At 44.5% G+C, this 27,836-nt stretch overlaps 1 protein-coding gene across 3 annotated transcripts in view; it reads right to left on the bottom strand.

Annotated features, from left to right (window-relative positions):
- Gria1 (glutamate ionotropic receptor AMPA type subunit 1) overlaps window positions 1–27,836 on the bottom strand; it is a 315,652-nt gene that overhangs the window by 62,261 nt on the left and 225,555 nt on the right. For all 3 annotated transcript variants that reach the window (XM_021178393.3, XM_021178392.3, XM_085830005.1), the window contains exon 11: window positions 26,061–26,431. In XM_021178393.3, the coding sequence (XP_021034052.1) occupies window positions 26,061–26,431 (371 nt within the window). The remainder of the gene's footprint in view (window positions 1–26,060; window positions 26,432–27,836) is intronic.

The raw sequence follows: 27,836 nt of genomic DNA on the forward strand, positions 1-27,836 counted from the left end.
CAAAGTGAATGCTCCAGAGAAGAATGGCAGTGGTTTTAACCCAGGGAAGGGCCCTGTCTGAGTTCTCGGTTTATCCATCTTTAAACACCCCACCAGCAGACATAAGGCTGGAGGCTGAGCTGGGCAGGAACCAGGGGCCACTGTCAGTCATACCCTGTCTGTAAGCCAACTGCTCTGTTCTCTTTTTGACCTTTTAAAAATATATTTTAGTGTGTATATGTGTGTGTGTGTCTGTGTGTATGATTGTGTAAATATGTGTATGTATGTCTGTGTGTGTATGTGAGTGTGTGTGTGTATATATATATATATATATATATATACATATATATATATACATATATATATGTATATATATATATATATATATATTTGTGTGTAGGTTGGGGGTTATGTGCATGTGGACTGCCCAAGGATCCCAGAGGCATCGTCTCTCCTGAAGCTAGAGTTACAAGTGGCAGTGAGCTGCTCAATGTGGGTTTTAGGAACTGAATTTGGATCATCTGCAAGAGCAGAAAGTGTTCTTAACTCTGGAGTCATCTTTCCAGCCCCCTATTTCTTATTTCTCTGTTTCTTTCTTGCCTTTTTTTTCCTGAGACGGGATCTCATGTCGTTCAGGTTGGCCTCTGTCCAACTAACTACAGATCCCAGGCTGGCCTTGAGCTCCTGATTCTCCTGCCTTTAGCTCCCTAATCTTTGGAATCACAGACATGCCCCTCTATGTTTGGTTGCTGATCACCCTTTGAAAGCCTGCAATAAAGAATTCTTCACCCACTAGCTTGAGAGGTTTGGAAACCTCAGACGTGCTGGCATTGGGGGCCAGACGAGAATCAGTGGTGCCACACTGAGCTTCTTCTCCCCGTGGCAGGGCGTCCAGCACATCCAGAGACACAAATGTTTCCTCTCGCACAGGGAACTGAGATTTAGGTTCATTCAAATCAGACCTGAGATGAGGAGAGGAGCTAGGGGAGGGGACGAGGAGCTCTAAAGGCATGGGTCAGGGCACGGGAGAGGACACGGAATGTCTGGGCCATGAAGGCAGTGGAGGGCACTCTTTGGGCCCGAAGGGGATTAGGGGAGGGTGGTGGGAGACAATCAACATGTACTCCATTTCATATAGATATAGACATACACATATATATGCTTGAAAATATAATAGTGAAATTTACTTCTCTGCCCTACATACTTAAGCTTCTGGGTTTAACTTCCAATATGGGAACAAAACAGTATGAGCGATCCCCTACCAGCCCATAAGTCTACTGTGGCAGAATTGACTAATTATTCTTTACTTTTTAAAAGTACCTTTTATTTACTTTCTTTTTAAAAGTATACTTTTTGTACAGCCTGTTTTTTGCCTAGTTTTCAACCCCCTTACACTTTAATAGCACTCTCTTGTTTATTTTAATTTCTTTTTGTCTACCATGCCTTCTTTATTTCCCCAGATCACAGCCACTCTTATTCTTACATTTATTGACAACACTGGTAATGGTTTCGCATAGCACAGTTATAAAAATGTATGTGCAGATGTAAATCACAGGCAGTATTTATTTAGACACTCATTTATTTCTTGAACCTGTACAGACCAAGAAAAGCTCCGTGACAGGCACCGGGGAAGTGGTACAACTTGGTCCTTTTCTACTTACAACCCAGAATTGTAAGTCTTTTGACCAGCAATTCTGACATCACCTGAGGTTTGTAACAAGTGAAAACTCTTGAGCTGAGGAGGTGGCTCAGCAGGTAAAGGTGCTTGCTGCCCAGCCTGAGGAACTGACTTTACCTGGAGACCCACATGGTGGAAGGAGAGAACCAAATCCCCAAAGTTGTCCTCTGACCCCACCATTTGTACTATGGCATAAGCACATGTGCAATAAAAGAAACAAAAGATAGCAAACTCTGCCTTCATCCCAGGCCTACTGATAGAAATTCTCTAGTATGAAAAAGTTTCAGAAGTGATGGCTAAGGATACAGTGAATAAGCCTCAGAAACAGTAGATGCTGTAACACTGGACATTGGGCGTGAATGAATAGACCAAGTTATTGAATATTTATTTGGTGGCCCCTTTCCCTTACAAAATTAAAAAATTCACTTGTGAGTTCAAGAGGATTACATCGTGTTCCATCCCCATATTTTTTTTTGTGTGTGTATGTGTGGTGTGTACATGCATATGTGTGTATGTTATGGGTGCATATGAGTTTGTGTACATATATGTAGAGGTCAGAAGTCCCTATCATGTGTCTCTCTTGATCACTCTCCACCTTAGTATTTGAGACAGAATCTCACGGAACCTGCACCTCATGGATTCAGCAAGACTTGCTGCCATCAAGCTCCAGGGAGCCCCCTTCCTCGTCTTCCCAGTGGTGAAGTACATTCCCATGCCTGCATGCCCAGTTTTGAATGTGGGTGCTGGGATCCAAACACAGGTCACCAAACTTTTGTGGCAGGGGCTTTGCCCACTGAGTCAACTCTTCATCTCCCCAAATTCTATTTCTCTTGAGAAAATCTCCTACTAACTTGCTGGGTCCTGAGATCCTGTCTCCTCTTGTCATATTTCTGTGCTAACATTGATTGGATGAATTGTTCACAAACACAGTCAAATAAATTCATGGGTTTTAGAAGATTGAGCAATGATGGACCTGTTCGATTTTTGACAACATAGCTTTGATATATCCAGCACGGTGCTTTGTTTAGCTACCACTGAGGGGGGTCAGGGGCTTGCTTATTGTCTTCAGACCCACATGGCTTCATCATCGTTGACATCAACAGAAACCGAAAACTCACAGGGTGAATTGGAACAGAATTTTGCACAGAATGGTTTTTCCTCTGTGGTTCAAGGTTATGGATGCATTTGCTCTTTGTGCCATTTTTTATGTCTATTATATGTGAAGAGCTGGGTGATTCTTGGCTCAGCCAACACTCCTAATTTAACTGCCCTTCATATCTGGTATGTAGTTAGACCATTAGACTCAGCTGCTAAAAATGAGCTAACAAAAACCCTAACTTTTCAAGTTTTCTCCTCTCAGGCTATGCCTGTGCAACTCCAGCTTGCCTCCTGCATTAAGGCTAAAAGTCAATGAAGAATGTGTGTTCTGAATGCAAAATCAACTCCTTTATGTTCCCCACTACCTGTTATTTTCCCTTGCTGAAATACAACATGAGGCTAGAAGGTCAATTTAGATGAAAACCAACTCATCTTCTGCCTTTTCTCCAGAAGTCTCTAGTGTTTTTCCGGCTTGCTGAGGCTGCCTTTTCTATGCCCAGGTATCCCAGATGTCATCCATCATGTTCAGTGTTGTGAAACACTACCATAGAAAGGGTGACATAGAATCTCAATTATTGGCTTGCTCTGGACCCCTGATAAATGCTACTGCCATGGCTACTCTGTGAGGTCACAATATCTCACAACCGGAAAGTGCCGCTAACATTTCAGATGAGCTTCTATGTGGAAGGGTCAGGGGACAGGAAGAACAGACATAGGCACTTTAATGTTCTGTGTGATAAATTCCTGATACTCCACACTGTAAAAAGGAAACACTACACACATGTTATTACTAGCTTAGTGTTCACACACTGGAATAGTTTATCTGTTCTGAAGGAACCTCTATCCCAGTTCAGATGCCCTTGAGAGGACAAGGTTGACAACAGCAGAAACAGTCTGGACCCAGACATCAACAGAAGGGGAAGCGTACAGAGAATAATAGTGAGGGAAACATGGGTACCACATGTCCCAGCAACATGGCTGACCACATGACTGAGCTTCGAGTGGTTGGCTGACCTTATTCCTGCCCTCTTCTCCCTGTATATCTCTTCCTTCAAGGTGAAATAGAGGACAGACTTTGAAAATGTTAGCTCACTGTTCTCAGATCATCAGCCAGCTCTGTAAATAAAGTGGTTTTAAAGGTTTGATTCCTGTCTCTTCTTGTTGGCATCTGTGAGTGACAGAGAGCTGTTCTAGTATATTCCAGGTACAGAAGGAGCACCTGTACACAACCCCCTCCCCCACGCACAATCATCTTGCCTCTGTTCCAGTACCAGTGGTCGGGACTTGCTCTCAAGCTGTGCTGATTGAGGTAGGTGGGGTGGGGTGAAGACATATAGAAGTATTAAAGGAACTGAACTGAGTATTTAAGAAAAAAACAGGGAAAAGGATGGCATTGAAGTAGAGTACACAAGTTCAGTAGGCTATCCATGTGTTAAAAGGAAAACCTTATCTCCTTCATTTCTTGCATGGTGTATGTGTGCATGTGCGTGTGCATATGGAGGCCAGAAATCAACATCAGAGCTTATTCCTATCCTTCTACAGATACTGTCTACTTTGTTTTTTGAGACAGCATCTCTCATGTCCTGGAGGACATGAGCATGCTGGTGAATGCTCATGTCCTAATGTTTGCACGAAAGTACTTCCCTGACTGAGTTGCCTCCTTAGCCTGTCCCTTCCTGTTCCCTTTTTATTTGTATATCTAAGACAGAAGAATATCTTCACAACTTTTGGGAGGTAAAGACTTCTGTGAGGGATCATCTTGATGTCAACTTGACCACATATGGAATCACCTAAAACCCAAGGAACTGGGCATACCTGTGAGGGGTTTTCTTGATTGGATCATTTGTGGTAGGATGACCTCCCCTAAAATATAGTCCACACCTTTTGATGGCAACCCACATGAAAGGAGCAGGAGAAGGAAGCATTTGCTTTTGCTGGCTGTCCCTCACTCTCACTGGAAACCTCATCTATCCTGCTGCTGAGATATTCTGTCACTGGTGTTAGAACCTACTCTTTCTGGGAATCCAACATAGGCTGAAGACCAACTGAGACATCCAACCCTGTTGACTAAACAAGTACTAGATTTTTGGCTTTTTAGTCAGGAGACAGCCATTGTTGAACTAGCCAGATTACAGTCTGTAAATCACACTGATTACATATATGTGTCTATATTATATGCAAATTATAATATATAATATTATGTATATACTGTATATAGTATATCATATATAATGTACATTCACTTTATCAGTTATGTTCCTGACTAACACCACTTCTTGGGACAAAATACTAGCCACAGTGGAAAATCTTGCTATACTAGACTATATTAAAACCACTTAAGATAAACTTCTGCAACCAATAGGGGTCAGGAGGTGGGGGGCATCTCCAGGATGAGATAGAGACCTGGGACAAGGGAGGTGCTCAAGAATCAATGGAGGTGACCTTAGCTGTGACTCACTATATTGGATATATGGAACCTGAAGAGGCTACCTCCTGTAGCAAGACAGGAACTCTAGTGGAGTGATAGAGACACCAACTCACCCACAACTCAAAATTTTAATCCAAAATTTATCTTGTCTACAAGTAATGCAGGCATGGGGGAGGGAGCAGAGACTGAGGGAATAGCCAACCAATAACTGGCCCAATTTGTGACCCATCCTATGGGCAAGCACCAATTCCTAAGACTATTAATGGTACTCTTTTATGCTTGCAGACAGGACAAGGTGTTCTTTGAGGAGCTCCACCTAGCAGCTGCTTCAGACAGATATTGACACCCACAGCCAAACAGTCGATGGAGCTTGGGGACTCTTATGGAAGAATAGGAGGAAGAATTGTGGGCCCTGAAGGGGATAGGAACTCCACTGGAAGACCCACAGAGTCAACTAATCTGGATACTTTGGGGTTCTCAGAGTATGAACCACCAAACAAAGAACATATATGGCTGGACCTAGGTCTCCTCGCTCATATGTAACAGATGTGCAGCTTGACCTTCATGTGGGTCCTGAAAACTGGAATGGGAGATATACCAAAAGCTGTTGCTTGTATGTGGGATATGTTCTACTAGCTGGGGTGCCTTGTCCAGCCTCAGTGGGAGAGGAAGTGCCTGGTCTTGTCATGGTTTGAAGCACCAGGGTGGGTGGGGAGACCTCCCACCCACTCAGAGGAGAAGGTGGGGGGGATAGAGGGAGGACTGTGGGAGGAGATGACTGGGAAGGGGGGAGTGAGTGGGACGTAAAGTGAATAAGTAAAAAAAAATAAAATTAAATTAAATAAAACGTCCTAGAGCAGTGGTTCTCAACCTTCCTAATGCTGCGACTCTATAATACAGTTCCTCATGTTGTGCTTATCCCCAACCATAAAGTTATTTTGTTGCTACTTCATAACTGTAATTTTGCTACTGTTATGAAACATGATGTAAACATGATATTTAGGATATCTGATATGTGACCCCAAAAGGGGTAGAGAGTCACTGTCATAGAGGATAAAACACTGATTTGAAATATCACTGAAAAATATTAGCACCAAGTTGCACAACAATGAGAAGACAGACAGCCTAGCAGGAAAACAGATAAGAGACTCTGCTGGTTAGTTTTTAACTACAAACTTGACACAAGAAGAGAGTGTAGATGAGGAATTATCTATAACATTTTGGCCTATGAGCATGTCTGTGGAGATTGTATTGTTAACTGGTGTGTAAAGATACAGCCCATTGTGGGTGACATCATTCCCTAGGTAAGGGTCTTGAACTGTATCTAACTAATCCTAAATCTAGGTCTAGCCACGTATAAGCTCAAGCAACCAGCTGGTTACTATGTGTTTATGTCTCTCTGCCCTTGACAGTAGTAGATCTGCTGTGACAAGGTGTTTGGGTTCCTGCCTTGACTTCTCCTAAGTGATGTGACGTAGGAATTGTAAGCTGAAACAAACCCATTCCTCCCCTAAGTTGCTGTTGGTCATGATGTTCTGTCAAGTTGACAGAAGTGAAGCTTTAACAGATACTTAGAAAGTTACTTTGTACCAGACACTAAATACCCAACAACTATTGGGTATGGAAGGGGTACTGTCACCAGGGAAATGCAGAGTCAAGCCATAATGTGATATGATAATAAACTTGGATAAAATAAAAAGGGAAAATCTGAAGTAACTGGAACTCACATGCTTTGCTGACAAGAGTCTAAATTTGTACAGTCCTTATGAAACAGCTTTGTAGAATCTTCAATAGGAAAATATACATAAATTGACTCAGGAATTCTACTCTTAAGTTATACATCCAGCAGAAAGCTACATATGCTCACCAAAAGATTTTGCAAGGATATTCATAGCAGTCTTACGTAGAATAGCCTCATGACAGAACAACTCGAAAGTTCACCTTCAAAGACTATATCCATTGAGATGTTTGTTGTTGTCAACTAGAATCACCTGGGAGATGGGTTTCTGGACATGCCTATAGGGATTACCATGGTTACATTAACTGATGTGGGAAGACTTGCCCACCGTGGGTAGCACCATTCCCTGGCTAAGAGCCCAGGCTGTGTAAGTGGAGATAGGGAGCTGAATGGCAGACTTCATTTCTCTGCTTCTTGACTATGGATGAGATGTGACCAGTTGCCTCAAGGTCCTGCCACCTTGAATTCCCTGCCCTGATGGACTGTATCCTTGAACTGTGAGCCAAAATAAACCCTTTTCTTCTTAAGTTGCTTTCATCTGAGTGTTCTATCATTCCATTTTTCTCAATGCAGTTGTATCTCTTTGTTGTTGACTTGCTTTGTGTACTAGGCTGGCTGTCCCAAAAGCAATTACAGATTTTTCTTTCTACATCCCATCTCCCTGAAGGAGAAGAAGAATGCAGAGGCTCACACTGAACATGTAGTTCTTCTAGGTTCTGGGGATTTGAACTTAGGCCTTCAAGCTTGCATGGCAAGAGCTTGAAGACCCAATAAACTGTCTACCCAGTACCCAATTTAGTTTTGTAGATAAGATCTCACTGGAAACTGGATTGGTTGATTTGGCTCAGCTGGCTGGCTAATGAGCTCCAGAGGGGCACTTGATTCTGCCTTCCCTGGTGTGCTAGGCTTACAGACAGGATTCACTGTGCCTGGCTTCTACATGAGTACTGGGGATTCAAACTCAAGTTCTCAGGCTTGTATAATATGAACTTCATTGACTGAGCCCATCTCCCCAGCCACTGAGCCTGGCTTGTATGAACTGCGAATTTATCTATTATGTTACATCTTGATAAGATCTATAAGCCTAAACTCAATTGTGTGTCAAAGGGGGACGATGTGAAGAAACATTCACCCTTATGAAAAATCTTCTCTTGCTCAGTATGTTATCTCTTAAAGTTGAACAGAGTTAATGTTCATCTGGTGGAAAACAAGCAAAGTTTAGAAAACAAAAAACAAAAAACAAAAAAACAAAAACAAAAACAAAAATCTAATACTCTAAACTATGATGTAGGATCTATACTAAGAAAATGAGTTTATGGGTTGGATCGATGGCTCAGTGGCTAAGGCATGTACTTCTCTTTCAGAGGAACTGAGTTTGGTTCCCAGAATTTACAATGGGCAGCTCAAAACTGTAAGTCCAGGTACAGGGGGTACAATATCCTCTCCCAGCCTCTGTTGGTACCTGCATCATGAGCATGTATAGACACGTATGTGCACATAATTTAGAATAACAATGTTTTAAAAATACATACTTTTCTTGATACCTGTAGGATTTCTTGTGGTACCCTGTGCTTTGTGAGAGATACAGGCTGTCTTGGGGAGGGAGTATGGTTCTACTTCTGTTATATACTGAAGCATTTCCTTGTTTCCTCTCTATAGCCATATTGGAGTGATCTAGCAATGATCATTTAACCCTAGGGTCACCACAGATAGCGCGTGGGGCCATGGCACAGCTAACATATTTCTTGTGTGTTGATCTCATCTTAGCTAGCTTCTAGTCACTCTAGAGCCAGGAGCCTGGTATTTCTTGCTATGTGTATACCTCCTGGTTCCATAGAGAGCAGGTTGATCTCAGGCTGTGTGGCACCCTCTGTAGTAGACCATCAGCTCATTCAGACTGAAATCTGGGCCTGAGAATGCAGACCCGGATGAGGGTCACCTGATACAGCAGTGTCTTCTGACAGTTGTTCTGGTCCATCTAGACCCTGCAGCCAACAGCCGTGGAGAACACATGAGGTAGCCTTCCCTGCCTCTCCTTCCTCTTTAGTCCTCTGGGCAGGTGAGCGCACTAAGCCACTTAGCTCAGGCTGGCTAGCTATCTTGTTGATGCCACCAAGCAAACACAGAGATGCTCGACATTAGGAGGAGCGCTCTGGCTGTGTTTAAAATAAACAAAAGGGGCAATGGTTATTGTGTGGGGATTGCAGCTGGTTGAATCTTTGCCTAGCATGAATGAGTCCCTAAATCTTGACTAAATTGGGCATGGTGGTGCATGCCTGCAGTCCCAGCACTCTGGAGGCTGTGGTAGGAGGATCATGAGTTCAATGTCAACATGGGCTGAAGGAGTTTGAGGTTACCCTAGATACTATCTCAAAAACAAAATAAAACAAAACAAACAAACTGCAAAAGCTGTGACCTAGCTCCCTTCAACACTCAGACTTGGTCCAGGGTTTGCTTGGAGTGTCTTCCCCTCTCTGCTTCTCTTCCCTTCTCCTGCCTTCCCTCCAGAACTCGAAAGCTGTTCACATATAAACATTAGGCTAGTCTTTTCTCCAATGCCTGTTTAGGAAACTTGCTTCATTGAGGAGGGTCAGATTATAAAATGCTCAACTAACTGAAAAGGCCATGAGAGTTCTCTGGACTTTGGTTTTCCCCAAATCTAAAATAAGTTGATTACAAGAGAAACTGCATGGCTTTCAGAATGCAGTCCATAGATTCACTAAGGATGTAAGCAATAGAATTATTAGCTTAATAAGTAATTACTGACATCTATAATGGACACAAAGTGATAAACACTGACAGAGTAGAATCTTAATAAGTATTGACTGCAAATCTCATTAACATCTTTACCTGGAAAGAGTGAGAACACCCACCTTCTGTGAGAGACTGTGACACAGCAGGCACAGGCTAAGTCCTGTAAATGCCCAGTCTCATCTGACTGTTGCAGAAGTCCAAAAGACAGGGCCATTGTTTTACATGTAGCAGATTGAAATGGACAGAAATGGTCATGTTAACCCTTCCCATTCCAGGGGCATCCCAAACAAAAGCAGGCTGAATGGTAACACTGTACAGGTGCCAGCACATTGCTGGCTGCAATGCCTGCAAAGCACGAGTCTGTCAGTCTTGGGTGAAGAGAAAGCCACAGGTATGCTGATCATGAAGAGATGAAATCAGGGGTCCAGGAGAGCAGGCTGGAATGGAGGACAGTTCACCTGGCACCAGAGGGTCACTATGGGGGAGGAGGGATGGATGAGTCATGCCAGAGAGGCAGGCAGATACATGGAGCCAGTTCCTGCCCAGGAGCCAAGGTGGGAGACCAGCCTGGTAGTGGGGTGAGTAATGTTGCCAATCTCATCTAATTGCAACATTGCAACTTGGTGGTCCTCCTCCTAATCCTTCTGAAACAACCTCTGGACTTCCCTCTGGTCCGAAGGGGCTAGTGTGGTCTCTCTTCCCCCACCTGCTTGAACCTGCTTGCTCAAGGGTGGAGTTTCTTGCTCATTCGTTTTGCCACGCCCACTGCTGGACCCTGTCGGCTTTGCTGCTTGGAGGCACACACGTGTTCGTCCTGCTACAGGACCCCGAGTTACTTGGCGGAAAATTGAGATTCCTCCCCCTTTCTTTATAACTGAATGTTAAAATTAGTAAAGGGGGGCCTCGAACATGGAATCGTCTTGGCCCCATTCTTTCTCCCGCCCCGTCTAGCTTCCTTTCTTTTCAGCTCGAACTGCCATTCTCAGTTAAACCATTCGCGTTGCAGACTGCGGGTGGGCCACAACAGGCTAGGATATGTGCCAGTTCAGCCCTGAGAACTCTTAGCAGGCAATACCAGTACGGGAGGTGGGGGGCAGGATAATAGACAGGAAAGTGATGGCCATAAAGGAAGAGAGAATTCAGACTTGAAACCCTAGTAGAATCAAGCAACTGAGCCATGCACTTCAGCCTCTATGTGTTTCTATGTGAGAGAAGACCCAGGATGTTGGTATGAATAGCTGGAGTTTTATATCCAAGGAAACCAAGGCTATGCAGTTAAGTCACTCCAGTTGCAGAGCTTACTAAATGGTAGATGTGTGATCAAACACAAGTGTGTCTGGATGGGAACTTCTCAATCTGAGCAAAGCCATCTTTACATCTTTGCTGACCTGACCCATCCAGCCCCGTCTGCCCTTCACTTGCTTGTCTAAGCCTTTCTGTAACCCTAGGACAAGCACCTGTCTTTCCATTTGGTCTCCCCAAGCAGATTCTTAATTCTGCCTTCTGGGATTACTCAGCTGTACACTCCACCTTATTGTCTGCTATTTCTTTGGGTGCCTCAGCTTTTCTGCTTTGCAAACTCAGAGGTTGGCATGTATGCTTCCTGCTTCTTCAGAACTACCACAATGCTTATAGCATTTGCTGTCAGTGCAGGGCTTATAAAATGCCATACCCCCTGCTCCTTATAGCACCATGCACAAAAGCCAAAAAAAAAAAAGTCACTACTGAAGTGTGTGACAATGGTGGACAAAGAAAATGTGGTACAGATGCAGAATGGAATACCATTTCTGTCGTTTTTCCAAAGCCTGGATGGAACTAGAGATCACTGTGTTAAGTGAAATAATCCAGGACTGGAAAGACTTTACAGAAGATGCTAACAGGTTTGTGGTTACCAGAGATGGGGAGGAGAGACGGGAGGGAGAGATGAAGAAAGACTCGACATTACATCGTAGGTAGATGGAAGTAAGATGTCTGGGTGTGTTGTTGACAAGAGTAGGCCTGAGGATGACACTTATGTAGTTTGAACTTCAAAAGGCTAGAAGAAAGCATCCCAAGTATCCTTAGCTAAAGAAAACAAACAGTGTTTGAGGAGAGAGATGCTTAACATGACTTAAACATTATACCTTGTGTATGTGCACCAAAATATTACATGGGCTGGGTTGGTAGAACACTTGCATAGAAGATGCAAGGTCCTGGGTTCAAGTCCCAGCACCACAGGAAAAATTATGGGACACTCCTTCAATATGTCATTTTTACATTTTTAACATATCTATTCACAAAACGCTGGCTTACTTATATCTGTAATATATTACACACACACACACACACACACACCCTTCAGAAAGACTACAGAATAAAGCCCTTTTCTGTTTCCCCCCCATTCCCAGAATGAGACCTAAAGGAAGTAAAAGTTTTAGCATGTGGGTACCCCCACAAAAGAGATGGAGTCATTCTGGCTGGTATCTTTCCCATTGGCTGCTAAGTAGTCATGGTCAGCCACTTCTGGGGTGTCTGACAGGACTCAAAATTCTAGACGTCAGAATGGCTGACAAAGCTCCATCTAGAACTGGATATCTCACTGGTAATAGCTGAATAAGAGGGGCTTTCTAAGATCTCATTTAATGGCCTTGTAGTATGTCTATCACAGGCATCCGAGATCATGAGATCAGGTGTATCATTTAACTGATGAGCTCAGAGGCCAGGAGTATCTGGGAATGGCTGGCAGGCTCTTTTGCCCAGCATGTGTCCCCCTCAGTGCCTTTGCTCACAGTCACCTATAGAAGGCATGCCTCCTCTTTCTTCTTTGCTTTTGTAGAACTCTTATAACATCTTTCAAGGAACTGCTCCTAATTCCCAAGAGCCTCTTCTCACCCCAGCGAAAGCCTTACTCCTCAGAAAAACTGTTGAAGCAACTCAGGGACTCTCAGAGCTCAGCTCCCTTTTTTGCAGAGTTCCAGAGAGACAGCATGAGGCGGTATCGAGAGTCTGTAATTTGTGATCAGTGAGCTCTGCTTCACAGCCCAGAACCCCTGAAAGTCTTTACAAGGCACCAGTGCCATCCATACACTCACCTTAATAGCTGTGAGCTTCTCCAAGGACTAGGGTTCTTTCTCTCTCTCTCTCTTTTTTTTTCTTCGAGATGCCCTTACTGATGGATGTGGGCTATTTCTAGCTCAGTCGGACAACAGTGAGGGGCACATCCTTCTATGTACCTCTGATTATCTTCACAAGACTCTTTCTATAGGACATGTGTCTACATTCAGATCATTCTCAAGTCAGACTTTGAGGCTATTTCTAATGGTTTCCTGACTCACTGCACAGCTAAAGAGCTACAGCTGAAAGAAGGTCCTCACCAACCCTTGGTTGCGACAGCAGGGTCCTTCCTGTGCTAACAGTCACCTAACAGCTACAACAGAGACCACAAGCTGGTGCTCAGTCTCTGATCCATGTCTCCCTCACCCTAGGAGGCCACACTGTCCTCACACTTAGTGGGAATGGAATGCGCTTCTCAGAACTCACCTCGCCTCCATCCTAAGAAAGATCTTTAGACAAGAGTATTGTAAATAAATATATTAATGGACTACCAAAACCGAAGAAAATAACTCCCCTTTTTTGGGGGAGAGGAGGAGAAATCAGAGTTCAGGAATGTTGTAGAAGAAAGTAGATTAAACAAACAAACAAAAAAACCCAACAAATTCTAACAATCTCTGGGATTGCTAAACTATCATCAGGAAGATTGCTGGTTTTAGAAGATGGGAGTATGTCGGATGCATCCCAGATGCATCCCACAGACACAGGTTATAATCTTGGGTGTTTATAGCTAGGGAGAGGATCTTCCTGAGCTCTGGTTTTCTCGTTGACTGAATGATATTGGTGGGGCATCTGGAGGAGCTCATGATGGTAAGCATATTAGTTATTGTTCCCAATGCTGGGACAAAAATGCTGGACAAAGCAATTTAAGAAAGGAAAGGCTTGTTGTGGTTCACAGTTTCCACTGTGCTGAGGAAAGCATGATGGCAAGATTGTGAGGCAGCTGGTCATGTGCCTCCACTGTCTAGAAGCAGAGAGAGGTGAATGCTGGTGCTTAGACCGACTTCTCCCTTTCATGGAGTCCTGGACCCCATCCTTGTAGGTTTCAATTACGTTTATGTATGTCTTATCTTCTCAGTGACCAGAACCTAGCCAATCCCTGGAAGGCATGCCCAGTGGCTTATCTCTTCAGTGACTCTAGGTCCTATGAAGTCAAGAGTCAACAAGTGACAGATCCCAGCACTCGCCAGTGTATCCAACACCATAGATACAAACGATGAAATCATAATGATTCTGATTATCTTCCCAGAGATGAGGCTAGTCAGAGCATCCTTAAATAGCAGGGTAGCTTGGCCCATTAAAATAACAAGGAGACTGCCTTCTGGGGGCCTTCCAACTCCTCTTTGCCCAGTTTACCTCTCTTCTCAGGTAATTTCTGAGACCACCCTTGTCTTGTCCTGAGATACCCATGTGGCTGGTAAGAGCCAGGAAGCATCTTCCTTAGAATTTTTTTCTCCATTAAATGAAAACTATGATACAGTTCTGAGAGGGCTACTCTAAAATGCTTGCACTCAATCAACAAGTGTTCTGCGTGTTTAGAACACCCAGCACCTCCCAATGGTTTTTGTTTGTTTTTGAGACAGTTTCTCACTCTATCACCCACACTAACCTGAACTCTCAACTCTTCCATCTCTGTTTGTCCAAGTCATTGGATTACAGCAGTGATTCTCATCCTTCCTAAAGCTGTGACTCTCATGTTGCAGTAACCTCTAAAATTACTCTTTTTATTTATGTGGTGACCATAAAGTTATTATTATCATTATTTAAGATTTATTTATTTATTGTATACAGCATTTTGCCTGCATGTATGCAAGAGCAGACAGTGCTCTTAACCTCTGAGCCTCCATAAAAATATTTTTGTTTCTGTTTCATTATTGTGATTTTGCAACTGTTGTGAATCACAATCCAGTTAATATTTTTGATGGTCTTAGGTGACTCCTGTGAAAGAGTCGATTGATCCCCACAGAGGTCTTGCCCCACAGGCTGAGAACTGCTGGATTGCAGGCATGTACCACCATGCCTTGCTCAATTCTATTTTATTTTATTTTATTTTATTTTATTTTATTTTATTTTATTTTATTTTATTTTATTTTATTTTATTTTTATGAGTCATAGAGTTCCAAGCCTCTGTCTCCTTAGGTGACAGAATACAGAGCTGAAGATTGTAAGTTGCTAGCAGAGAGGTTTAGGTGACATTGACAGAAGCAGCAATATGGAGGAGTATTTACTGTGTGTGAGTCCTGGTGGGGGAAGAGCTTGACCTCAGTAGGTATTGTGTCATTGAGTTCTGGAACATCTGTGCAGGTTGGGTTCGGTTCAATTTGTTGAAACAAAATCTAGAGTTATCTGGGAAGAGGGACTATCATTTAAGGAGTGGCCCACATCACATTAGCATGTAAGTAATTCTGTGAAGCATTTTCTTAATTAATGATTGATGTCACAGTGTGGAGAACCTGTTATGGGCAGTTCCACTCCTGGGCAGGTGGTTCCCAGTTAGATAAAAAAGAAAAATGGAGAAAACCATGGGAAGAAAGCCAGGAAGCCGCACTCCTCCATGGTTTAGGCTTCCGTTCCTGTGCTGACTTCCTCATGATATGGAACTGTAAGCTGAAATTAACCCTATCCTCCCCACGTTGCTATTTGTCAGGGTCTTATCATAGCAATGGGGAGATAAATTGGGGACGAATCCCAATTAAGGTATATTTTATCATTTCTCTTCCCCACAAGGGGAAACTGAGGCGCAGAGCTTTGTATTTTTAAGCACACACAGGTAAGTAAATTGTAGAGCTGATGCTAATCTTCAATTGCCCTATTCTGAGGGTCAAGCTTATGTGGTATCTGTGCAAAGCATAGACTTGGGGAGGTGTTTAAGGTCACATGGTGGTAGTAAACCCACAGCATTATTAAAGGAGGGAGGAGACCAGAAGGATCACAACAGAACTCCCTCACACAAAAGATCCTTTAAGAGCACAGTGGCTGTGGTGCTTGCAGGAGGATGTCTTGCTTGGCTGGAGCCATGTAGACGCCAACACTCAAGAAGAGGCAAGCTTTAGATGTGGCACTCAGACATGCTAGGACCATCCTGCTCTCATTTTGAAGAGAGGATAGTAAGACCTATGGGCTGATGGAGGTCTGAGATGGAATGCCTTGCAAGCTCTGTCCCTAGTGCCTCTGATAGCACTAGTCCCTCTTCTCCCTCAGGACAGGATTCCATGCTTGTCCCAGCCGCAAGTGCCCTCCTCACTGGGAAGGACCTCTTCTGAGTTCATCAGGGGCATACATTTGTAGTCATGATCTAGATGTGTGGCTTCTGGGTCTTTGTCCTTGACACTCCCCATGTAGGTGGGGTTTTACTCACCTGCCAGGTCCCTGAAGCAGAGTTAGGGCATGCAGGAGAGGCAGAAATGATTCCCATGTCACAGTTGGGTGGTGGGGCCTAGCTTCAAAGTAGATCTCTTGACTTCCCAATAGGAGACTGAGTATACATTCCCCATCTAGTCAATTGACTAAGTTCTAGGTTTTCTCTATCTGGAACTCAGAACTTTCAGACAAAACACTGGGTTTCTTGATCACAGATACTCTATCTTCAGAGAAGGTTCACAAAGAAACAAAGGGTTATCTGTGGAGAAACATAGACTCAGCTGCCTTTGGGTAGAGCCCAGTACACAGAGGGATGGATGGGTCTTTCAGTACAGCCCCTCTCTCATGGCCTTATTTTTCCAACATATGAGAAAGAAAACCAAAAACACAGAAATCAGATTTTATACATAGAATAAAAATATTGGAGGGGAATTATTTTTTAAAATATATAAACACGATATTATAATTCTGTCTAATTGTACACCATGCAATCTAGCTAACACAACTCTTCCAAGAGACCAGAGCTCACTCTGGGCTTGGTTGTATTCAATCTGTAGATTCTCAGAGTGATGGCCACCCAGGATGAAGCAGGAGCTACCCTCTGTTGCTGATACAAGCATCCTCAGTCACCACTGCAACAGATCACTTGACTGTCAAATTGACTGAGTTAGGACTTGTCTAGGGGATTCCTGAGGCAAAGCTCTGGGACACAAGAGCATTTCTACAGAGCACTAACTGATGTCCCACCTAGTCCAAAAGGAGAGGGTTGCAAGTGTCTCCTGACATCATACCATCTCCATCATGATGACTGGACCCTCAAACTGTGAGTTAATGAAACCCTTCCTTCCTTAGGTTGCTTCTTGTGGGGTATTTGATCATACTAGGGGAAAAGCAAGGGCTATAAGCATCCCTCCCACCATATGCTGTCAAACTCACATTGATTGCCTTCCTGATTTTGGCCAAATCCCTTTCATCCCTGTAAGCTACACTCTATACCTATGAAACTGGGTTGCTGCTGCTGGGTGCCTTCTCACTGGGCTTGCTTCCCACCTCCTTGTTCTGCACCATGAGTCCCAAGGGAAGAATGTTAATCCACATTTTCAGTGATGTTTGCTGTGGCAGCTGATGACACCTGCCACCCAACAGGTGGTAACGACATAGTTACTTTTGCAGTAAACTTTCAGAAAAGTGGCCTGTTGTAATTCTGGTATGAAAAAAGTCTCTCCTATTCAACTATACAAACTGTATGTCAACAATAAAATATGATAGATAGGTCTTTTAAAAAATGTCTTGAGCCAGCTTAGGTTCAACTATGAATGAACAAAAGACACCAGACTGCTGTGTATACCTGCTAGTCTGTCTACTTCCCCCACTCAAATTCTGCCAAGCTATCCATCCCTCAAAAGAGAAGTTTACAGTAGAGAATTACTAACAGCCAGGCTTTGAGTCTGGTAAGTTTTAAAGTAAGCAGGGTTCAAAATGTACAGATGAGCAATCGCATGGCTTTTGTTGTGAAAAAGGTAGATGGGACAAACCTAGATCATGGGTTCCATGGTATCCTCCTGGTCCCTCAGCCAATGAGGAAGGCCTGGGAGGAGCTTGCTTCAGGCTTTAAACCTGCTCTCAGTTGGTGCTGTTTGACACTCTAGAACCAGTTCACTACTAGCCCCAGTTCACTACTCTAACACTCTAGTACTCTTAGTATGAAATGAAAACTCTTATTATGAAGTGAGGATCTTTGTTTCTTATACCTTAGGCCTCCAGCTATAATGGGTAAGTTGGGGTCCAGCTGAGGCTTCTATTCCCCAGTACCTGCTTTCATTTGCCGACTTCTCTGCCCTTGTGACTGTGTGAGATCCTGACTCCTCCTCGCCTGAAGTAGGGAGTTGGTGGAAGTTCTCAGCAGGACTCTCAGGTTCTGGCTTTCCCATCCATCAGCAGAATCAGATGGAGAATTGAGACAGCAGTGAGCTGGGGCCCCCTCTACAACCCCCATGATGGGAGAGACCTCAAACTGTCCATGGACATATCACACCAGTCAAAAATGTGCAATCACCCAGCCTGTGCTAATCCTACACCCTGGTGTGGTGTTCCTTGACAGAGGTGAGAGGAAAGCAGAGAAGAGGGGTGTGCCCTTGGGAGTCACTTCACTGCACATGGTCATCCTCATAGACAGGAAAAGGCCAGGGCCCCTGCCTTTACTGGACACAGATGACCTCTCTATGTTTGTGGCCACATTTGTCTAGCAGAGACAGACCCTGGGGTCCGAGTTTATGGCTGCTCTCTGGCACTTTTTCCGGCTGCCTCATTGCCTTTGCTTTGGCATTCCTAAGCTCATCTTCCCAGGATGGAATCTGGGTCCAATTATTTTCTGTCTGGGAGGCAGAAAGAGGGTGTGAAACACACAGAACATCCTGTCTGACTACAGAACTTCTGGGAGGAGCTCACATCACAGGAGGCTCCAATGCTGGTCCCAGCAGAAGTGACCCCGTCCCCCAACCCTGGGATCAGTGACCCAGAGTGTGCATCACATGTTTCTTTCTTCGTTTCTTCCACAGAACCTCGTGACAATGTCCTTTGTAACAATTAAACTGGGACTTCTGCAGGGCTTGTGAGTTCAACAGGAAAACGATTTTGCTGTCTCAGGCTGCTTTTATCAAGTCACAGCTTCCTTGTCTGTCCCCCAACCCCTTCAATGACTTCAGGATGAACAAGAGAAATGGCCTTGTGAGGTTCTGTCTTTCAGGGGAGGAGGGAGAGGGGGAGGTGGAATGGGAGAGTACCCTCCCATTCTTCCTTGCTGATGGCAAACTGGTTGCTATGGAGTCAGCATGGGAATGCAGTGGTCAGGCTATCATTGGTTGTCTTCTTGGCTTTTCTCCTTGGCCACTCTGTTCCCATGGTGAGTCATTGACAGGGCCACCAACAAGCAAATGAGCTGGAGGGAGGGAATGTATGATATGGGGTTCAGGGACATCCCCAAAGTGCCATTACTCCACCGCCCGCAACTTCTCACTGACTGTAATTATCTTCATCAGGTGGGGATAATTAGTGTCCACGCTGAGATGATCAGAATAAAGGGAGAGTTCTGAGGTCGAACGATAACTTCTCATTTTCCTCTATTTCCCCTAGGGCCCACGTGCCTACTCTCTTCTCGTTAGTTAAGCTCTCTTGAATCCAGAAAAACCACTGATCCCATGGTGGGGGGTGTGGCGGAGTTGGAGAGGCTGAGAATAGAGTTGCAGCCAGTGGGACCTGGGTTCAAACTGTATGTGAGGGAGGAAGGCTGTGAGCATCACAGGTCGTGGGGACTTCCTGTCTTAGTGGCATTTCCTGTTGGATAGCATACCATGTCATGAGCAACTTCCCAGAGAGACGGTTTAGTTTGGATCACAGCTGCAGGGTGTGGCCCATCACCATGAGGAATATTCAGCAATGGGAACTAAGGCAGTTGGTCACACACATTAAATTCAGTCACAAAGAAGAAAGTGATAAGTGCTGGTGCCCAGCTGTCTTTCTCCTTTTGATTTACTCCAGGACAGAAGCCCACAGAATGGTGCCACACACTATGGGTTCCCCTCTCTATGAACCTAATCAAAACAATGCCCCACAGGCATGGCTAGGGGCCCATCTCCTAGGTCATTCTAGAGTTTACCCAGTTGACAATTGAGATTAAACCATCTCAGTGACTTAGAGGCAAATGAAATGAAACAAAGAGAAACAAAAACCTCCCTCCTTCTCTGATTTAAGAATTCCCAGTAGGGAATAGAGTGTCCTAAGACCTGTCCAGAGCTAACTGTCTCCAAAGCTGGGCTTCCTCAGTCTCCAAATACCCTTTCCTTCTTGGGCTCATCTGTGCATCCTTCATTTTCCATCTTCACATATCCACATCATCAACTCCTGTCAATCCTGGGGGTCTGTATCCATGGCAATGACCCTTATAATTTTCATCACCATCATTTTCCCTAGACAGCTAGAAAAGCCTTTAGTCTGGTCCTTTTGTGTCTGCCCTAGACTCTTCTCTACCTCAGTCCATTTCCTTCATAGCTCCCCAGATGGTATTTTAGTATGCAAATCAACCTTTCTCTTGCTTAATGCCCCCTAACGGGCTGACTGTCCATTGATCTACAGTAAAACCCCACGTCTATACCATGACCACAGGGTCCTCTGCCATCTGGCCTTGGCCCATCTCTTCAATGCTCTCGCATACCCCTGTTCTCTTCATTTACTACAAGCCAGAGGCATAAACTGCTCCCTCAGATCTTGGAAGCCCTAAGGCAGGAAGGCTTTCTTCAGCAGAATGCATTCACACTTGGCTATCATATCTCTCAGCCCTGTGCAGGCCAGCATTCCCCTTACTGAGCAGGTCCTCAGAAGTCATCTCCAGACACTGTAATTCCACATTCTTTAGTACTTATTTTTAACAAGTTTATTATTGTTGTTGTGTCTGGCTGGTCCCCGTGTGTATGTGTACATGCATGCATGTGGGTAGTATATGCCTGTGCATACATGCTCGTGTCTCTGTGCACACATATGTGTACATGCATGTGTGTTCATGCCTTTGTGTGTGCAGGCATGTGTGTATATGCATGAGGTGCATGCCTGTGTGTACATGGCTATGTTTGTTCATTCATGTGTGTATATGCCTTTGTGTAAACACATTTGTGTATGTCTATGGGGTGTAAGCCTTGTGGATGAGTGTGGTGTATGTTTCTGTTTGTGTGCAGATGTTGATGCAGGTCTGCTTATAGGCGCATGTGTGTGTGTGTGTGTCCAGAAGTTGACACCTGGTGCCCTCTTCAACAGATTTTTCACCTTACTTTTTGAGACAGGGTCTCTCACTGAACCTGGAGCCAACTGTTTCAGCTAGACCAAAAACCTCCAAGGATCTCTGTCCCCGTTTGTCAGGGTTACAGGTTTGTGCTGCTTTGCCTGGCTTTTTCAGTGTTGATGCCAAGAATCTGACCTTAGGTTCCCATGCCTGGGGGCCAATTACATTGCCCACTGAACCATCTCCCCAGTCCCTTTTCTGTAGTGTTTTTTTTTTTTTTTGAGACAAGGTATAATTCAATAGCCCTAGCTGATCTGGAAACTCATGATATAGCCTAGGCTGGCTTTGAACTTGTGGCAATCCTCCTGCTCAGTGTCCAGACTGCTAGGAATAGAGATGTGTGCCACCATGCTGAGGCTCATTTTATTTAGGAGACCTAAGGGTTTATACATCCACCATCCTTGTTTAATGTCTGCTTTCCACTGCTGGGCTACCAGTTCCCTGAAGCCAGGGCTCCTAACCACAGGCTCCACATCATCAGCCTGTTGGATAAATGAATGCTGCTGCCTGCAAATACGAGTGGAAGATATACAAAGGAGTGTGGGGAGAGCCAAAAATAAACCTTTTCTCCAATGATTCACTTTTCTTCAATATATTACTCTTCAGGATGTTCTATATGGAAAGAGAAATCTAAAATATCTATTAAAGCAGATCTTTGCGCCCAAGAAACAGAGGCTTACCAAGTCTACTCATAGCTCCAGATGTCACCAGCAAACAACCAAAATATAAACAGCATAGTCTGCGATCACAGCTCAGGGGATTTATAGTTTGTAACGTCAAAGCCACTAAACCCTCAGCTTATGTGAACATTTCAAAGGAGAAGGGGAGGATCGAGGAAAGCATTTCATTTCTATCTGTGGGCAGGACTGAAAGTACTCCTTCTAAATGTTACTAGGTATCTGTGGTGCTACCCCCACCCATGCTCCCTGCTTTCACTCTGGCAACCATGAAACCTCCACTCTTGTCCCTAGCATCTCTTGACTTTGTAAGAACCTACAGGGCCACTGTGGGTGGTACAATCTTGCTAATCTTTTGTCTTCCTGACCTGAGGAGTGCACATGTGGCTGGAAACATGGCCCCTGTCCCTGTCTCTTGATGTCTCAGTGTCTGAGACTTGCCGGCATGTGAACAAGATACCCAGGCCAGAAGGAAGGAAGGAAGGGCCAGTCCTGGTTGATTCCCTGGTTTCTTGAGTGGAGAAAGTGACGCACATATCTGGCCACATTACTGTGATGGCTGTTTCTGTGACTTACGGAGACCTCTATTGGGCCATAGTTTTTTTGGTTTTGGTGACTAGATATCAGTTAATTTGAAGTTATTATAAAGATACAATTTTTGAGGGTGTGTGTGTCGGAATCTCATGTCCTTTGTGAGACAAATTTTCATGCAGCCCAGGCTGCCTTTGAATTCAAATTGTGGTAAAGATGTCTCTGAACCTCAAATCCTACCTCTATCTCCAAAATGCTGGGATTATAGCAGGCACTAGTATGCTGGTTTAAATGATGCTGGGGGTTGAACCAAGAGCTCCAGGCCCACAGGCAGGTGTTCTACTAACTGAGTTCCTTCCCAGCATAAAGTAACTATCTGTATATAACACGAGTACATGTTACTTGATGGGTTCTAGCTCTCTACATCCTGAGTTAGTGAGAGGTTCGGACACATTCTTTCAGTAAGAGCAGTGGACGGTAGCAGTGGACGGTAGCAGTGGACGGTAGTGGAAGAGGGGAGGAAGGATTGTAGGAGCTAAGGAGGGTCAAGGACACCATGAGGAATCAATCCTACAGAACCAATTAGGCTACCCTCACAGGAGCTCATGGAGACTGAACCGGCAATTGGAGCCTCTGTGGGTCTGACCTAATCCCTCTGCATGTATGCTATGGTTGTGTAGCTTGGCATTCTTGTGGGACTCCTAACAGTGGGAGTTGGGGCTGTCTCTGACTCTCTTGACTGCTTTTGGGACCCTTTTTCTCCTACTGGGTTGCTTTGTCCAGCCTTAATATGAGAGGTGGTGCCTGTTCTTACTGTATGTTTGGTTCATATGCTATGTTTGGTGGATATCCACGGGAGGCCTTCCCTTTTCTGAAGAGAACTGGAGGAGTGGATGGAGTGGGGAAAATGGAGGGACTGGGAGCAGAGGAGGAACAGTGGATGGATCATAGCTCATCTAGCAAAATGTTGAACACTGGGAACAACTATGAACCTTGCCTTTGTATCTGGGCCAAGGTAAGATGAAATGCACACATTTATTTTTCTGAGAGGCGTTATAATGCATACTTTGACCCACAGTGAGGTTTTACTCTGATTGACTGAAGCAGCCTTGAGAAGGGAAAGCCTACTGAGTGGGACACAATACCTTATGGTGGTAGTGCATTCTTGTGGGGGATCAGACGCTGTCATCTGCTCACACATCTTCCCTCTCAGCTCTTTTAGGGAAGAGTCTCAGAATCCAGATGCTGTGTCTCTGGGGTAAACTACTGCCTGTATTCCTTCCTTTTCTCTGGACTTCTTTACGAGGGCAAAGTAACATGAGCAGCAGCACATAGGACCTGTCTTAAGTTAGGGTTTTACTGCTGTAAACAGACACCATGACCATGGCAACATTTAATTGGGGCTGTCTTACAGGTTCAGAGCTTCAGTCCATTATCATCAAGGCAGGAACATGGCAGCATCAAGGTAGGCATGGTGCAGGAGGCTCTGAGAGTTCTACATCTTCATCTGAAGGTTGCTGTTAGAATACTGACTTCCATGCAGGTAGGATGAGGGTCTTAACGCCACAGTAACACATCTATTCCAACAAAGCCACACCAACACCAACAGGGCCGTAGCCTCTAACAGTGCCATTCCCTGGGCCAAGTATATACAAACTGTTTTGGTCACAGTACTCAAAATTCAATGTCTAAAATCCACAAACATCACGCTCCCTGTAGGTTATAGACCTAACACTGTAAACCTTACAATGACACTCAATGGAGAAGCTGTGGTTTCCATGTCATCCACAAGAAGCAGAGACACTGAGTGGGCATTGTTTTATTAAGCTGAAGAGGAGGATGGCTTTGAGGATCCTCCTCACAATGGTGTTGGTTCCTTAGACACTCCAGTGAGACCCTCAGATCCATAGATTGTAGACACTCAGGGGTGAAGCAGATCACGAGGGGCTGTGGTGAGCTTGGAATGTATAGGTGACTGCTAGTCCATTTCCAACAACCATTGCCAGATTTATACAGGATAAACAAAGCTGCGTCTGACAGAGGATTTAGTTGGTGAAGTAGGCACATGAGACCCTGAAATGATGTGGAAACACTGGAAGGCAGACCACAGGGCTGCTGGTGAGAGGCAGATGTTTGCTCTGAGAGGAAGTACCAGTAGGGTAAGCGCACACTGTGTGCATGCTCCCATGTTTGTACTTACACCGACACATTTAGAGCTATCTCCTCCCACTGTTTACCCAGTGGCTGGATTTATCTCTAAGCAAGCCCTTCCCCTGCTTGGTTTCCTCTGTCTTCGCCTTGTGTTTGGCAGTATTGGCTGAATATCCAGTCTCGCACCTTCTCTCCCACGTCACCCTACCCCCTCCAACTGTCTTCTTATTTAAAGAAAAACAAGATTAAAACAGTGAACCATGTGGCTTTCCAAATTATAAGGCAGACAAAGTAAGTCCTGAGGGTGGATGGTTAGGAAGGCATTACTCCTCCACCATTAGGAATGTTGCTCCTCATTCACATCAAACACAAATTGTAGATGGGGGTAAATATGCATCTAAATACTTCCATAAGGGATGGATTTATACACTTAGACTTTAATAGACACATGGAGGTCAAAGTCCAAGCCATGCTTCTTTGCCTGATTTTGAGATGTGGTCATTTACAAGGCAGTGATCTCTGGGAAGAGAGACATTGGCCAAGGGAAGAGAACACAGAGCCATACTGCCTTTCTCACTAGGTCAACTTGAGAGGGTTATAACATAAGTATTTTAGAATGTAGCCAGAGGAACACTACACATTAACACAAGCATTGACCACAGCTGATAATTTTCCAGTTTCCTCTTCCTCCCCTTTCCTTTCTATACTTCCTCTTGGTTTCACAAGTACTTTTCCTAAAATAAATGGTATGAACAAGTCCAATACATAACACAGTGGGGCCCCTGGGCTTAACCACAACCACAAGAAACAAATTTATAGTTCTACTGCAATTAGAGTTTTCCCCCTTTTCAAAAACCAGAACCAGGAAAAGAAGAGCTGTTTTCCATTGAGAAGAGGAAACCAGGGCCTGCCTGGGTAAAGTGACTTGGTCAAGGCCTCACAGAGGGACCACGTACCAGATCCAGTTTTTTATGTTTTTTTAATTTTTTAAAAAAATTGTTTTATCATGCAGGAACAGTTCTGGCATCAGGAATGGATGGCCCTGGCAGTTTTGTAAAAAGAGAATCATGGGAGTACTGCTTCATTGCTGTGAGCATTCGTTTAGAGGGTGTCTCCCTGCTGTGCCAATGGTAGATGTTCAATAAATGTTGGTTATAGTATACTATTCTCCATTTTTCCTCTGTACTTTACATCTACAGAACATCATTCACAATGATGTCTATGCATCTTGACAGCATATTACCCAGGCAGCAGACAGCTGGCCCAACCATAGAAACATCCAGAAATACTCACAACATGCAAAGAACAGTTGACCAAAACTTTAGCAAAAACACAGACACAATAAAATCTGGGAAGAATCTCAGTGTGTGTGTGTGTGTGTGTGTGTGTGTGTGTCTGTGTGTGTAGAGAGTATAGAGGTCAACTTCAGTGCCATTTCTCAAAACCACTAACCTTGATTCTGAGTCAGGGTCTCTCATGGGGACATGGGACTCATTGATCTAGGCTGGCCGGTCAATAAGCCCAGAAATTCTCCATCTCTGTGTCCCAAGTCCTGGGATTACAAGCAGACACTATCATGACCAATTTTTTTGCATGGATCAAACTTAGATCCTCTTTTGTACAGCAAGTACTTTACCAACTGGGCCATTTTCCAAGCCCTAATCCCTAACCCTTGGATTTTCAATATTTTTTCACCCCAAGCATATTACAGCATTAAGTAAAGGAGTTGAGAAGAGTTGACTGACCTGGGGGAAATGTCACATCCTTGCTGCATGAAGGCCCCCAGCGAGAACCACAGGCTGTTGAATATGCCAAACTCATTTGACTGGTCACTGGTTGTCTGGTCTCGTCCTTCTTCAAATTCTTCACTGTGCCATTCATAAGGACTGAAACGGCTGACCAGGAAGAGGACGACGCTCACTCCAATGTAGGCAAACACTATACACATCCAGATCTCGTAGGCCAAAGGGTCAAGAAAGGAGAAGACACCTGGCTTGGACTTCTGTGGCTTCTTAATCATAATGGAGATTCCCAAACTCATGAATGGCTTGGAGAAGTCAATGACTTCCTCCCGGACCAAGGTTATGGTCAAGGGGGCCACCGCCACATCTGCTCTCTGAAAGGACAAAATCAAATAAGGTTCAGTTGAACTCAGCAGCTCCTTTTCTTGTTTCTGTTCCTCCCCTTTGTGCGTGTGTCTCTATTTCCCCCCCCCTCTCTGTCTCTCTCTCTGTCTCTGTTTCTGTCTCTCTCTCTCTCTCTCTCTCTCTCTCTGTGTATCTGTTTCTATCTCTCTCTCTCTGTATGTCTGTCTGTCTGTTTGTCTGTGTCTCTCTCTTTCTCTCTCTCTGCCCATGAGTTGGTGTACATGTTCTCAGGTAGGCCAGAGGTTGGTATCAGTTGTCTTCATTGTATAATTTCCCTACCTTGTTTTGGATGAGAGGGTCTCTGTCTGAACCCAGAGCTCATGGATGAGCTAGACTGGCTGACCAGTTGAGGCCCTGCCATCCTCTGTCTTTGCCTCCCCTCCCCAGTGCTGAGATTCCAGGCGTGCACTATAGTACTAGGCTTTTTATGGGTGGGGATCAAACTCAGGCCCTCATGCTTGATTAGCATGTGCTTTATAGACCGAGGTCTCTTCCTAGCTCCTGTTTCCATCTTTACTTGAAGAATTGTTTTTTTACCATAAGGATGTGGAAATGGTATAAAACCCCATAAGACTAATTGTCCTGACACTGTGAAGTGTTTCTGAGAAACGAACAACAGCTTGCTATTTGTCAGAGGAGTTCAGTCCATTATCTGACAGCTCCGCTTGATCGAGATGCCTTTCCCATTCTGCAAGAGAGAAGCAGCTGCCTATGCTTATCCTGTGGCCAGGCTTCTTTCTTGTGTTCTGAGACTCTCTTCAGCCCTGCTCCCAACCTCTCAGCTCCCAGCCCCCAGCCTCCCAGCCCTGTAGGCTGTGCAGCCTGATTATACTGGGAAGAAGTTAGGACCTACAGGTGCTCATTCAGCACACCCTACTTCAGATCTGGTCCTGAGACAGTTACTCAGGAATGCCTGAGACCCATGTGGCTCAGTGAGACTTAGCTGGAGCTGAGCTTCACAAAGGATGATCCCAGAGGCTGCCATTTGGGTTCCTCAATTCAGGGCTTACGCTGGACTCCCTGGAAACCTGTCAATACATTCCTCTATCTCCAAGAACACATGGCAGTTGTTTTGTTTGCTTAAGCCAGTTTGCATTGGATTTCTTTTACCTACAACCAAGATTATCCCTGGCTAACGAGATGGTGATGGCAAATTGAACCTGATAAACATTTATGGGACAATGATGTGTAAGCTCTAGGCTGGAAGCTGGTGGTAAGCTATGACCCCTCCACAATCAAGGGTGATTAAGCTAGCAGAAGAGATTATCATACCACATACGCATATGCACACATTTACACAGGACATAGTTAGAGAGGACACTGCAGGGGAAGGGGTATGGGTCCATCACACTGGGAGCTCAGGGAGTACAGCAC

This window comes from Mus caroli, unplaced genomic scaffold (genome assembly GCF_978045245.1).
Source record: "Mus caroli unplaced genomic scaffold, Mus_caroli_1 scaffold_13, whole genome shotgun sequence".
NCBI classification, from domain to species: domain Eukaryota; kingdom Metazoa; phylum Chordata; class Mammalia; order Rodentia; family Muridae; genus Mus; species Mus caroli.